Source organism: Monodelphis domestica, chromosome 6 (assembly GCF_027887165.1).
Source record: "Monodelphis domestica isolate mMonDom1 chromosome 6, mMonDom1.pri, whole genome shotgun sequence".
NCBI classification, from domain to species: domain Eukaryota; kingdom Metazoa; phylum Chordata; class Mammalia; order Didelphimorphia; family Didelphidae; genus Monodelphis; species Monodelphis domestica.
Window position 1 is genome coordinate 175,390,942 of NC_077232.1, and position 13,814 is coordinate 175,404,755.

Consider the following 13,814-nt stretch of genomic DNA (forward strand, 5'->3'; position numbering starts at 1 on the left):
GTCAGAACTTTTACTTTTTCCCTTTTTATAGAAACTAAAAACAAGAGCTTCCTAAAAAGACAATGTTTTTTTTAATGGATGCTCCCTACAAGAGATACTTCAACCCAAGTTAAATTTTCCATTTTCTTCAATATATGAATCTTTCCCACTCTTCCTTACAATCAGAAAGTAACTTTGCTCCCCCTCTGGAAAGAAAGATAGCATTGGTTTCTATGTACTTGAGCAAGTCAATTAATCCCATTTGTCTTGCCTTTTTGTCTTAGAGTTGTTACTAGGAAAGAAAGCAAAGATTAAAAAAAAAAGAAACATCAGTGCCTCTTCAACTGCCTTATTCTTTCTCTTCTGTGTTGGAACTGTGTGTTGAGTCCCTGGTCAACTGGCTGTATTCTTCATTTCTAAAATCACACAATTACTGCAGCTTGAACTTTCCAGAATACTCAGATCTTGCATTTACTGTGCCACCCTATTTGGTTCAAAACTGACCACACCTACTTGGACTTTGCATATAGTTTATTTTCCCTAATTTAACCTGAAACCTTGGGCTATGACTTCGGTTTCATCCTTTCAATCCACTTATCTCTCATAGATATGATTTTTTGCTTTGGATTCATATATTTGAAAACTATTAATAATAGATGTCTCTTCTTACTCCTCTTCTTAAGCTTTCTATTTTTCAGGAAGAAAAAAATGTTTCTCAATCTTTCAAATGTCTTTATATTTCCTAATCTCAAGGAGTCATTCTTGGACTCCTCTCCCTTCAGACCAGTTGCCAAGTATGGATTTTATATCCATAATATATTACCATCTATGCCATCTTTCCACTCAAGCAACCACCAACCCCTCCAGTTCTGGTTCTCGCCACCTCTCAATTCGATTATTACATTAGTCTTTAATTGGACTCTGTGCATTAAGTGTCTTCCTTCTCCAATTCATTTTTCACACAGATGCCAAATTGGTATTCTTAAAGCACAGCTCTGATCACATCACTTCCCCTGCTTAAAGATCTACAGCATCTCCATTTTGCCTCAAGAATGAAAGAAAAATTCCTTTATTTTGCTTTTAAAATCCTTTTCACAGTCTGGCTCCAGGTTTGCCTTTCCTGGCTTATTACATGAATTATGATTTTCATTCCAGGCAAATCAACTTACAAACTGATCCCTTTCCAGGACATTTGGAATGTGAGCATGAGTATGGGTATATGTGTGTGTTTGTGTGTGGGCATGTGTGTGTGTGTTTTCTTTGTATAGGTTATCCTCATGCTTGGAAGGTTCTTCTTGAGTTCCATCTCACAGAATTATTGCAAAAAATCAATTCAGGTGCTATCTTCTATAGAAAGCCTATATTCATTCCCTTACCTACTCTTACCTACTTTGTGTATCTTTGTAAATACCAACAGACACATACATACATACATATATATATATCATCTATTTTTCTATCATTCTCTTAATCTATCCATCTATCATCTAGTCCTCTATCCATCTCTTTATCCATCTATCTAGTTTTCTATGTACATGTTGTTTTTCCCCTTAGGGCTGATGACATTTTACTTTTCATCTTTGGGTCCCCAGCATTATTTGTACAATTCTTGACACACTCTTAAAAATGCTTATTGAAAAAATGTATATTAGAGAGTACCAATATCATTCATTTTCTTTTTGTTAAATGATACTAACAAAGTGGTTCTCAGAATGGAATGTTTGTCATCAAAGGTATTCTGATCATCTCTGAATTGACTATTCTATTTTTATTATGATAGTCTAAAAGGACATTTCTTTTCCCAGCTAATATGTGAAAATATGAATACTTATTGAGTTCCAATTAAGCTAAAAACCCATAATGCTTTTTTGTCTTCTTTTTTAAACTCTTACCTTCCATCTTAGAATCAATACTGTGTATTGGTTCCAAGGCAGAAGAGAAGTCAGGGCTAGGCAATGGGGGTAAAGTGACTTGCCCAGGATCACACAGCTAGGAGGTGTCTGAGGTCACATTTGAACCCAGACTTCTCTGTCTCTAGACCTGGCTCTCAATCCTCTGAAACTCCTATATGCTCCCTCCTTTTTAAAATAAACTGTTATTTTCAGGTCTTTCACATTCTACATGAGCACAGTTGATTTTTTGGAACACAAGCAAGTGTTATATATTTATTTCTATTAAATTTAATCATTTTATTGTGAGTCCACCAGTATACCCCAAAGAATCCTTTGCAAATTCCATTTCCATCCCTTCATATATTTTCATCTGAAAGTTTAATGAACATTCCCATATTTTTATCCAAGACATTGATAAAAATGCCAAATAGGATAGGGTACCATGACACTTCATTAGAGACATCTTTCCAACTAGCCATTGAGCCATTAATCAATAGCATTTAGTTGCTTAATCAAAAAAGAATCACAAACCTAACTGTATTATCATTCCTTCAGCACACATGCCTTCATTTAAAAGTCACCATTAATTCTTCCTTCTACTTTTCCTCTGAATTAAATGAAGTAACCTAATGAGGTCAATATTTTCTACAATTTCTTGCCTCATCTTCCTGATACTCTAGGCCCATTTACCATTCCATTGTCAGATTTCCCTTCCCCAGATAATATTTTTCATCATGTCACTAATCATAAACCTGCCACAAAAACTTGCCATTTGATGATTTTCTTTGACATTCATTTTCCTTGTGGTGTAACTCTCTAGTACACAGATGGGCTGATACGAATCTGTCCTATTTTGACTATGAAGCCAGAAGGCCTCCTTTTGCCACAAAGGATCTCAAAGGAGTTGTATAATTGAACAAGATGTCTATATTAGATTTGAGAAAAGACACTCTTCTTACTCATTCAGGTGATGAAATTATCTTAAAAGTGTCTTGCCACTACAATGTTATGATGGTTATCTGTAACTGTTTTAAAAAGGGGGATCAAATACACACATATTGCATCTAGACAAGATAATTCTATTGAGGCAGCTAGGCAGTTTAGTTTTTGGATAGCTGGCCTTGGAATCAGAAAGACCTGAGACTCATAGTTACTAGTTGTGGGACTCTGGGAGATTAGCATAACTAACCTTTTTTCATCTCAGTTTTTTCAATTTTCATTTTATGTTACTACATGATTGGCAATGCACCAACTTTGACTTGTGGTAGAACCCTGGACTGGAAGACAGAAGGTATGATTTTAAATCCCAAATGATGTGATCCAGGAAAAATAAGTTCTCATCTTTGTGCCCCAGACTCCTTAGAATAAGAGCACCTGTCCTCCAGGATTGTTGTGAAGCTCAAATAAGATAATATTTATGAAGTTTTTTGCTAATCTTCAATCATTATGCAAAATGGTACTTTTTGTTCTTATTTCATTTAGCTATGTCAACAGAACGTTATAGATAATTATGGGAAAAGATATAAAATTATAGAATTTTCAAACTAAGGGAACATCTGATCCAAATCTCTCCTTTCAGGATTCTGGTGGCTGAAACTCAGAGGAGTTAACATTTGACTGAGGTTACTAAGCTAATTAGTAGTAGAAACAATAATAAAATCCACATCTTTTAATTTATTTTCATTCCCTCATTTTTTTGGGTTCAATGACTTTTCAGTCATGTTCAACTCTGGGTGACCACATTTGAGTTTCTTGGCAAAGATACTGGAGTGGTTTGCCACTTCCTTCTTCAATTCATTTTACAGATGAGGAAATTGAGGCAGATAGGTTATGTGACTTGCCCAGGATTAGATTTGAACTTACCACTCTCTCCACTGTACCACCAAGCTGCCTTTCTCTTTCATTACATCATACCATATATTCTTATGAATCATGACCATCCCACTCAGGTTCTAGGTTCAAACTGACAAAAGTCTTTATATCTAGCAAGATCCACCTGAAAGGAGGTGGGGCATAGATATGAGGTGAAGGATCATTGAGTTGAGAGCTGAGAAAATGTCATATCCAACTCCATCATTTTACAGATAAAGAACACGGAAAGGGAACTTATTTTTCCCAGGTCAAAAAGTTAGTATGTAGGAGAGTTAGTATTTGAAACTATTGCTTCATTATTATATCCAAATCCAGGGCTTCATCATCAGTCAAAGTTGGTGAGACAGATTTCCTATAATTTAATAACATAATTAAATAATATCACTCCACAGCTGTGCAACTGGGTAGGTTAGATATTGACTCCCACATTTAGGAAGCTAAAGCTAGAACCAAAACTCAATATAATACAGCATAAAACAATATTTAATATTGGATATGTCAGAAGTATAAAAAATCAGATTGTCTGGGAAGAATCTTCTAACTTAGAAAACGAATGGGAGAAAGAAAAAAAAACAGTAAGGAATCTAATCACTGTGAGGATATTACAAGTAAGCCCCTTGGAGGATTCAGAATAAGACAAAAATCTTAATAAAGTAAATAGTAATGATTCCTAGGAAACACAGACTAAGCACAAACACATTCTCATTCCTTGATTTGCTATACCTCCTTTCCCTCAGAAACTTTGGATTCTCCTCATATTTTATTTTTCCATCTGACTTTTGCTACTGTCTACTGAATCCAATGGATCTGTAGACCTTGATTCTGGCTCCTGGTCCCCAGCTGGGCTTTTCTGTCTGGTCTCCCATTGGGGTTTTACTCTAGGTTTCATACTTTGATAACTGCTCAGATCTTTTCATACTTCCAATAGTATAGCAATAGTATAGCCCATGTGTAATACATCACATCCATTGCTTCTGCCAGTCTCAGATAATCCTCTCCTTGTTCTGACTGGATTGCCAGAAAACCACTAAAAGCAACCAAGGAAAGTCCTTTTGACTCATCAAACTACGTCTAACTCAAGTAAAAAGTCAGAAGTTGCTAATGCCTCAGCTTTATGAAAAATCCTTATTAGCATCATTGTACAATGTCAGCTCCTTCAAAAACAAGAACGGAGTTTTATTTTTCCTTTGTATTCCCAGTGCCAGGAATGGGGCCTTGCACATGGCAGACACAATAAATTATTGTGCAGCTGAATTGAACTGACTAGCATAGAAATATATGGAGAAAATATTTAAGGCAAGTAAAATCTATATTCTCCAAATCAGGGATCCTTAACTATTTCTCTGTCATGAACCCTTTTTCCGTAGTCTACAGAAGCCTATGAACCCCTTCTAAGGATAATATTTTTAAATGAATGTAATAAAATATACAGAATGATGAAAGAGACCAATTATATAAAATAGTTATTAAAACATTTTTTTTAAATCCATAGACTTCAGGTTATATAATCCCTACTTTAAATGGTGTCTTCTATCTATTTTTCATTTGGTTTTAACCATGTTCTGCCATCTATTATCTTTATGTGTGTAGGAATATATATGTGTATAGAAATTCTATGCTGAAGACAAAAAAACTGAAAAGAAATCATTTTATGCCCTGAATATGCAGTTTTGACAATAACCTTATTGGTCTAATACCAAAATCATATTTTTTGACTGGTTGCGAGGGACCATGAAAAAATTATAATTGTAGATGTGCCATAAAACTTGTCATTAATTCTTATTGCAAAGGACTCTTTTTTAACCTTTACCTTCCACCTTAGAATTAATACTGTGTATTGGTTCCAAGTCAGAAGAGTGGTAAGGGCGAGGCAATGGGAGTTAAGTGACTTGCCCAGGGTCACACAACTGGGAAGTGTCTGAGGCCAGATTTAACCTAGGGCCTCCCATCTCTAGGTCTGGCTATCAATCCATTGAGCCACTCAGCTGCCCCCTACCATTGATTTTTATTGGAGTCATCTTTAACACTCAACTCTAATGGTAATTTACAAAGTCATTGTCGTTTTGAAAGTCATTTTCACTAAAAATTATCCTATGAGACTATGAAAGACAAACACCCTGTCTTCAGACTACACTATTCAATGGATGGTGACATGGAAAATTATTTTATGTGTTCTTAATTCTATTCAAGAAGATTAATTCAGTAATGATACTCAGTGCTATGTGGTAGATCTTAGCCAGAAAGGGCAGGTTGATAATAAAACCCTGATTTTATTTTGGATACATTAGAAAACTAATTAGATTTAAGAAAGAAAATCCCAAATCATAACTCTAAATGTACCTATTATTGGCCAATCTTCCTATTTATTTTGGCCTTCTGCTGGAAATCTAATGTTTTGCTTATTTAAAAAATATCAGCTGAAGCTCCTTGTTGTATTTAGTCATTTCAAAGCTTTTTTTTCCCTTGTAGCTACATTGAAAGTAAACTAAAGCAAGTTTGTGAAGTTTAAACACCACAAAAGAAGATTCTAAAATATAATGTTACTTATGTTCTTATGCTGACACAGGTACAATCAAGAGGAAAATTAGTCATGAAATTGGGGAGAAAGGTAGGGAAGAATGGGTTTGGTATTTGTCTAGAAGCAAGCCTAACATCAGTTATTGCTCTGCAAAAAGCAGCTGGGGAAAAGAGATAGTATATATGTCCAAGGATGACAATATAGGGGCATTAGGATTCAAAGATATTGAAAAGTAGATTTTTCTGATTTCAGGGACCATCCAAGGAACTGGGAATCCAGATAATTTTGAGCTCTTCCAAAAGGTATACTATCATTTGGCTCAAATGATGCAATTAATAAGACTAACAACAATATTAATAGTCAACATTTATATAGCACCTAATACATGCCAGGCACAGAGCTAAGTGCTTTACAATTATCTCACTTGGTCTTCCCCAAAACTCTGGAAGACAGATACTATTATATCACCATAGTCTATGGAAAACTATGGATCCCTCTCAAATATTTTTTAAATAAATAAAATAAAATACACAGGATGACAAAGACCAATTGTCTTTGATATAGAAATAGAAATACAAATATATAGAAATACAAAACATTAGAGGAAATTGAGGCAAACAGAAGTTAAGTGACTTGTCCAGAGTCATATAACTGGTCAGTTTCAGCAGCAAGATATAGGACTGACCTATTAAACACAACTGTGAGGTTTTGGGATGACTTGAGTTATCTCCTACTGAGGCTTCAGATTTTGACAATTCCCCACAATTGTCAGCCTTACCCATATTGGAAAAATGATGTTGGCATGCCATGGATTGAAGAGTGGGGCCAGGAATTCCAACACCATCACTGAAGGAAGAGTTCAGCTCAGAACATCTCATTTGTGATGGGGCTGCATCTCTTGACTTCTCCATCATGCCTCTGAGTCAAGTACATTCTTCCCCATCCTCCAGTCTCCATTTTCTTTTATGTGTCTTCTTCCTCAATTAGATTGTAAGCTCATTGAGAGCACAGACTGTCTACCTTTGAAAAGTCATATCTTAAATGCTTGGAACAATGCCAAGAGCACATAATAGGTATGTAATAAATGTTTATTAATGATTGATATTGAATTTTCTCAGAGGGGATATAATATTTGATTATGGTGAATTAAAATATTTGATGTAGAAGTCAATGAAAATGCTTATATATGACATGTTATTACATATCAGTTAATGCACACTGAGCTTGATGAGCTAGGTTTTATTTTATAAATCAAGGTTGTAATTCAAGTGAATTTCAATATTGCTATTCACATTTTTCCTTGGTTTAGCATATATTTTGGTTGAATCTGGAACTGGCTTCCTTAAATCTGATATTTTCCCCCTTGCTTAACGAATTAGGATTGATAAGAAGGAAAATGTTGAACTTGATTCCAAACAAGTCCCATATGTGTAAACATCTGGGATTTCAGAGCTCAGCACAGAGAAATGGTAGCATGAATTCCACTGCAGGCTTACCTTTCTGCCAAAGTTTGCTGTTCATTGATTCCAATATTAAAGAGGACTGGGTACACATGTAACAGCTTCCCTTCTTTAATCTCTAGCGGCAGCAACTCAAACATCCTGGCTGGAAGCTTGACCTCTATTACATAATGTTCACTGGAGCAAAACAAAAAAACAAAGGGGAAAAAAGAGGAAAAGAGGTTCATATACTGGATATGGCTATAATTCTGTGGTTAAAGATGGGGGCATCTCCTTAGGCTATGTTAAAAGTCAGTGACATGAAGAGTCTCTTCTTTTAAGGCAAATTGCAGGATGGTGGGCAAACCATTCACAAAAAAAGTATAAAAACAAACTTCATATAATGATCAGTGGAGCATAGGACCACGTATTTAGACATGGAAGTGAATGCAGTGGCCGTTTCTAGTTTGATTTCTTCACTTAACTTAGGAGGAAACTGAGTCTCAGTGAAGTGAGCTGAACCTTCCAAGGTAACAGATAACAAGAGCCAATGAAGGCCAAGTTGACAAGCATACATATATTAATAAAAACTTATTATGTGTCATGCACTGTGTTAAACATTGGATGAAGCCAAAAGTTTTATGTCATGTACAAAATTTGTGGGGTAGGGAAATCTGGTCATCATCAGCTATAAAAATATAAGCAGTTATGATTACATGGTTCTATAGGAATATGATTGGGGATGTAGTCTCTAAATGATCACCCTAGTGCAAATATCAATGGAAATAGGTCTTGATCAATGACACTTATAAAATCCAGTGGAATTGCTCGGTGACTATGGGAAGGGGTGGGAGGAGGGGAAGGAAATGACATGATTCATGTAACCATGGAAAAATATTCTATATTAATTAATTATATAAACTTAAAAAAGAAAAAATAACATATGCATGTGTATGTATATATATATATATATATATATATATATATATATATATATATATATACACACACAGTTAACCTGGATTTAAGGTAAACTATGGGGAAGCTGACTAAGAAAAAGGAAAAGCTGAAGTTCTTTTATATGTCCAGGGACACCAAAGGTCACAATCCTAACATCCTAACACAAACTGGTAGGGGGCAGTTAGTTGGTTCGGTTGATTGAGAGCCAGGTCTAGAGACAGAAGGTCCTGGATTCAAACATGGCCTCAGACATTTTCTAGTTGTGTGGTCCTGAATGAGTCATTTAACCCCCCAGTTTCTAGCCCTTACTGATCTTCTGCCTTAGAACAAATACACAGATAATACATTGTATTAGTTCTAAGACAGAAGGTAAGAATTTTTATTAAAAAAAAAAAGAAAAGACAAACAGGGAATCCCTTTGTCATATCAACTCTTTTTTTTTCTTAGTTTCTCTCACTGTAAGGATGGACTTAATGATACTGTTACTGTGCAGTCGTCTTCCTGTGACCAGGGAGCTGTGTCCAATGGCCATTTTGAACTGCTATAAACTCAGTAATGAGGAGCAGTATTATAACTTTCTCCTATAGGCACCATTTTATCTGTGGTTGTCAAGTTCCTTTTGATTGCCTGGGTAACAGAAAGGTGATTATTTATCTACCTCTTAGGAAGGAATGTAGGGAAAACAGCTCACATTTTTAAATAGTATGCTTTCAAAATACTTTATATACTAGTTAGATATGTCATATATTATGATCTCCATTTCATAGGTTAGAGAAACTGAGGCTCACAGAGGTGAAGTAGCTTGGCCATGATCACATTGCTAATGTCAAGGGTAAGCAATGAACCCAAGTAATCTTGACTCTAGATCAAGGATCTCTATCCACTTATGTTACCTTGTCTCTCCTCAAAGAACCCATGTCATTATAATGCCACAGTGCCATTTCTTTATGGATTTAAATGTATAATTAAGAAATAAAAATTCTAGAAATTCTTGACCCTACACAAAAGTTTCTTCCATTTCCTCTAGAAAGTTACTCTGTGCTGTGTATAAACGGTACAAAAATTTCATTTGTACTCATCTCAGTACTCATGGGTTGGTATGATTTCTAAGAAAATATGAGAAAGACTTGTTTCTATCCATTCCCAAGAGCATGATCAGGAATCTAAGCTTTATTCAAAGAAATAGCAATGGTTAAAAATAAAAGGTCCCTCTTATTTTTCTCCATGAGATCGAATATATCATTCATATTTTCCAGTGATCTTTGATTTACCCCTAGATGCCTTTAATTAGACAGCAATTCAGGTTCTTGCCTACTCATAGACATAAAAGATTTTTTTAAATGAGGCTTGGACGGTATAAAATTTCCTTATATACTTTGACATGGAATCCTATATTATCTTTCCCTATCAAGGGGAAGAGAAGTTAGAAGAGGGCTTCTGAGCAATAGTCTTCTCTTCTTACAGTTACAGGATTTACAGGGCTTAAGCCTACTTGACTTCCTTAAAGGGCCTTTACAAAAGGGGAAATTAATGGCCAACAATAGCAATGGTCCAGTTGGTTCCTTTCTGATTGAAATGATTTACAAAGCAATGCTTTTCTTCTCTTTGAGGACTACTCTACAATGCCATCATTTTTCTTAATTATTCCTGATATTTTGCCCATCATGCTCTGACCTGCTAAGCTATTTATTTCCAACCCTTCTCGGAAGGCTCACAGTCTGGGAGTGAATTGTCAGGAATAATTAAGAAAAATGGAGGTATATACTCCTGACAGAGGAAATACATCTTTTTTCTCCTCTAAAATGTTGCTGCTTTTAGCTGAATTTAATTTACAGTCATCTCAAGAATTATGACGCTATTAAGGAAACGATTCCCGCAAAAAAGTGAAAACACAGTTTTAGTTTAGATCCTAATAAAAGTCATGAAATCCTCTAAAATCCCCCATATTTCATGAGCACATTGACATTCAGTATAAGAGTAGATCTACAAATATTTACAGAGTTAAGAATTTCAGTGGAAAAGGAGTTCAAGGGTTATCTATAAATGAAAAGAATCCCTGCTTTACATGACAAATGGTCAACTAAAAGAAAGAAATCAGTGGTCCCAGGCAGCCCATTTCACTTTTGCAAAGTTCTGATTTCTAGGACTTCATACTGGAAGCTCACTCTATGCCCAGACTTCATCCTTTGGAAGTACCTTCTGCAACATTGTCCTCTGATTAACTCATTACACAGAACTTTCATTTTATGGAGGTCACTGAGACCAGCTATATGTTTTTTGCTCTCTGGGGTATGCTCCCAAGTGAACATTTAACATGCCTTCCTATGAGGTATCTCCATCTTTTCTTGCCTAAGCCCTTTAATTTTCAACATCTTTTGAAATGTTGTCTTCCTCTATTACAATGTGAGCTTCTTTTTGAAGACAAAAATTGTCTTTTTTTCAGCTTATATTTATATTCCCAGATTTTAGCACAACATCTATCACAGAGAAAGTGCTTCGTGAATGTTTGTTGACTGGACTTGATGACATTTTCCATGATGTTAAGGTCAAATTTGTTTTTTTTGCAATTTCTGGTTGTTCCTGGTTTACCCTTCTGAAATCTGAGTTTTGCAAGATGTTCATATTAGCCATACAGCCAATGGTATTTCACATCCAAAAAAAATACAGAAGTTGAAATTTTTTTAAGAAGCCTTTTAACTCCCATTCACATCTTTTAGAGACAGTATGGTATAATTTATACAAAGTTGGATGTGGAGTTCAGAAGACATGGAATCAAATTCTTCTTAAAATGTCAAGTCATGAGCAATTTGGGTTTCATGTTCCTCATCTTATAAAATGAATAAATTAGACTTGATAGTCTTGAAGGTTGTTTCCAGCTCTAAATTCATGTTCTAAATCTATGAAATCATCAGGTTTTCTATAAGAAGCAAATTTTACAGGTGAATAGAACTTAATGCTCCGGAAAAATTGGAAAATGAGGGCACGTCCCTCAATTGGGGAATGTCTGAACAAATTGTGGTATATGATGGTGATGGAATACTACAAGGAACGATAAACTGCTTGATTTCCATAGGAGCTAGAAAGACCACCATGAACTGATATGAAGTGAAATGAGAAGAACCAGGAGAAGATTGTACACAGAGATTAAAACACTGTGGGATGATCATATGTAATCAACTTTGCTACTTAATAGCAGTGCAATGATCCAGGACAATCCGAAGGGATGCTATGTACAGTGAGAGAAAGAACCATGGGAGTAGAAATGCAGTAGGAAAACATTTGATTTTTCACTTCTTTATATGGGTATTGGAGGTGGAGTTTTGGTTTTTAAAAGATTATTACAAAAATTGACCACTATGGAAATAGGTATTAGATGATAATACATGATAACATATACTTAGAAAGTAGAGATAATCATTTTAACTAGGTTATAAAAGAAAATCAATGGGATTGTTTGTTGGCTCTGGGAGGGGAAAGAGGAAAAAGGGAGGGAAAGTAAATGAATCATGTAATCATGGAAAATACTTAAATAAAAATTAAAAAAAGAACTTAATGCTTAGGAAATAGTCACTACTTACCGCCTTCCAGTTATAATGGGCAAGAAATCATTGGATTTGGCTTCAGTTATTTTAAAGACTACTTTCTGCAAATCTGAAATGCCAACAGCCATATCCTCCAGCATTCCAATTTCTTCACCTGAACAGGAGAAAAGGCTCTCATTACAAACAAGTCATTTGACAAAAACATCACCAGAGATTACCTGCTTATGATGGAATTGATTCTAGGTGCTTAGTGAATTAAATTGAGTAAAATGATTCTATCTGAAAAGGTTTTCCTTGAACCTGATGGTTTTCAGGGCTCAAACAAGTATGGTTTTGTCAAATTCCAAGATTTAATGTCCTTTGAGAGGGAAGGAAAGTAACATATACTTAGAAAGTAGAGATAATCATTTTAACTAGGTTATAAAAGAAAATTCCTATTTAATGTTGCTAGGGCTGATATTTGATTTCCATTAATATCAGATTAGAAATTACTGGTGTTGGAATTATGCTTTTTTTTCTCCTAGAAGAGAAACTAGGTATTGATTCCAAGGCAGAAGATTGGTAAAGGTTAGGCAATTGGAGTTAAGTGACTTGCTCAGGGTCACACAGCTAGGAAGTATTTGAGGCCAGAATTGAACCCAGAACTTCCCATCTCCAAGCCTGACTCTCTATCCAGAGCCTCCTGTCCAGATGAGCTCATGATGTATTTTTAATTCCACTACCCAAAATGGCAAAGAGTTATAAGAAGAGAAAATGTGTACCCTAATCTTTGAATGGATGACAGTTGAAAAAACTAAGTCTTTAAAATTAAATAGCAATATATTCTCATATTTTAAAATGGCAGGTTCAGGTTTCCACATTAAAATCTCTTACTTTCAAAATAAACTAGAAAAACAAAATCACTGGTTATGGAAAGTGCCATTGCAGCAAGGCCATAAATGAGGGGCTCTATTGTAAAAATTGTCTTGCCTTTTTAGGACTTGCTAAGTGAGTAAATTCCTAGTGTTTCATGTCAGACATAGAAGTCTTTTGAATTCATGTGTCTAGTGGAATTTTATTTACCAAGGAGAATAATACTTACTGTATGTGCTTAGTAGTCCTTCATACTGTACAATCAAGCCTACCAAGTGAAGCTGTTGGAGGAAATCAGGATCATGCAAACTTGAGTGTAATTTCATTATAAATCCACAGACCAATCCTGTAAGCTAAAAAGAGTATGGAATAAATATACTTAAACAGGCCTGGTGAACAAATCTTAATTTTTGAAATATTTCATGAAATTAGGACTTAATGAGTTATGTGAAAATGATTATAAAATTTGTGTTATTTAATACAACCATATCCTTAGGATTTATACTATAAATGATATAATATATATAAATCATATATATATAAACACTATAACTATGGTTATAAATGTATATCTTTATACATATGCACATACATGTACACTTCTTAAAGAATTTGGCAAATAAACTTTGACACATGGAAGGCGCCTATTAGGAGACCATTTCTATGGAAGATGGTGGGTGGTGGCAGAGTCATTAAAGACAATGAGATCATTTTAGACTGTCTCTATTCACTTTGCCTCTTTTTTTGGCATACAACCAAA

The 13,814-nt window shown here is 35.0% G+C and overlaps 1 protein-coding gene and 1 long non-coding RNA gene across 14 annotated transcripts in view; one reads left to right on the plus strand and one right to left on the minus strand.

Moving 5' to 3' along the window:
* The window catches only part of INPP4B (inositol polyphosphate-4-phosphatase type II B), a 1,027,382-nt gene that overhangs the window by 102,264 nt on the left and 911,304 nt on the right, over positions 1-13,814 (minus strand). For all 13 annotated transcript variants that reach the window (XM_007496289.3, XM_007496287.3, XM_056802732.1 and 10 more), the window contains 3 exons: positions 13,284-13,407; positions 12,239-12,356; positions 7,758-7,898 (listed from right to left, as the gene is read on the minus strand). In XM_007496289.3, the coding sequence (XP_007496351.2) occupies positions 7,758-7,898; positions 12,239-12,356; positions 13,284-13,407 (383 nt within the window). The remainder of the gene's footprint in view (positions 1-7,757; positions 7,899-12,238; positions 12,357-13,283; positions 13,408-13,814) is intronic.
* Positions 1-13,814, plus strand: part of LOC103105965 (uncharacterized) — a 140,240-nt gene that overhangs the window by 25,186 nt on the left and 101,240 nt on the right. The window lies entirely within an intron of this gene.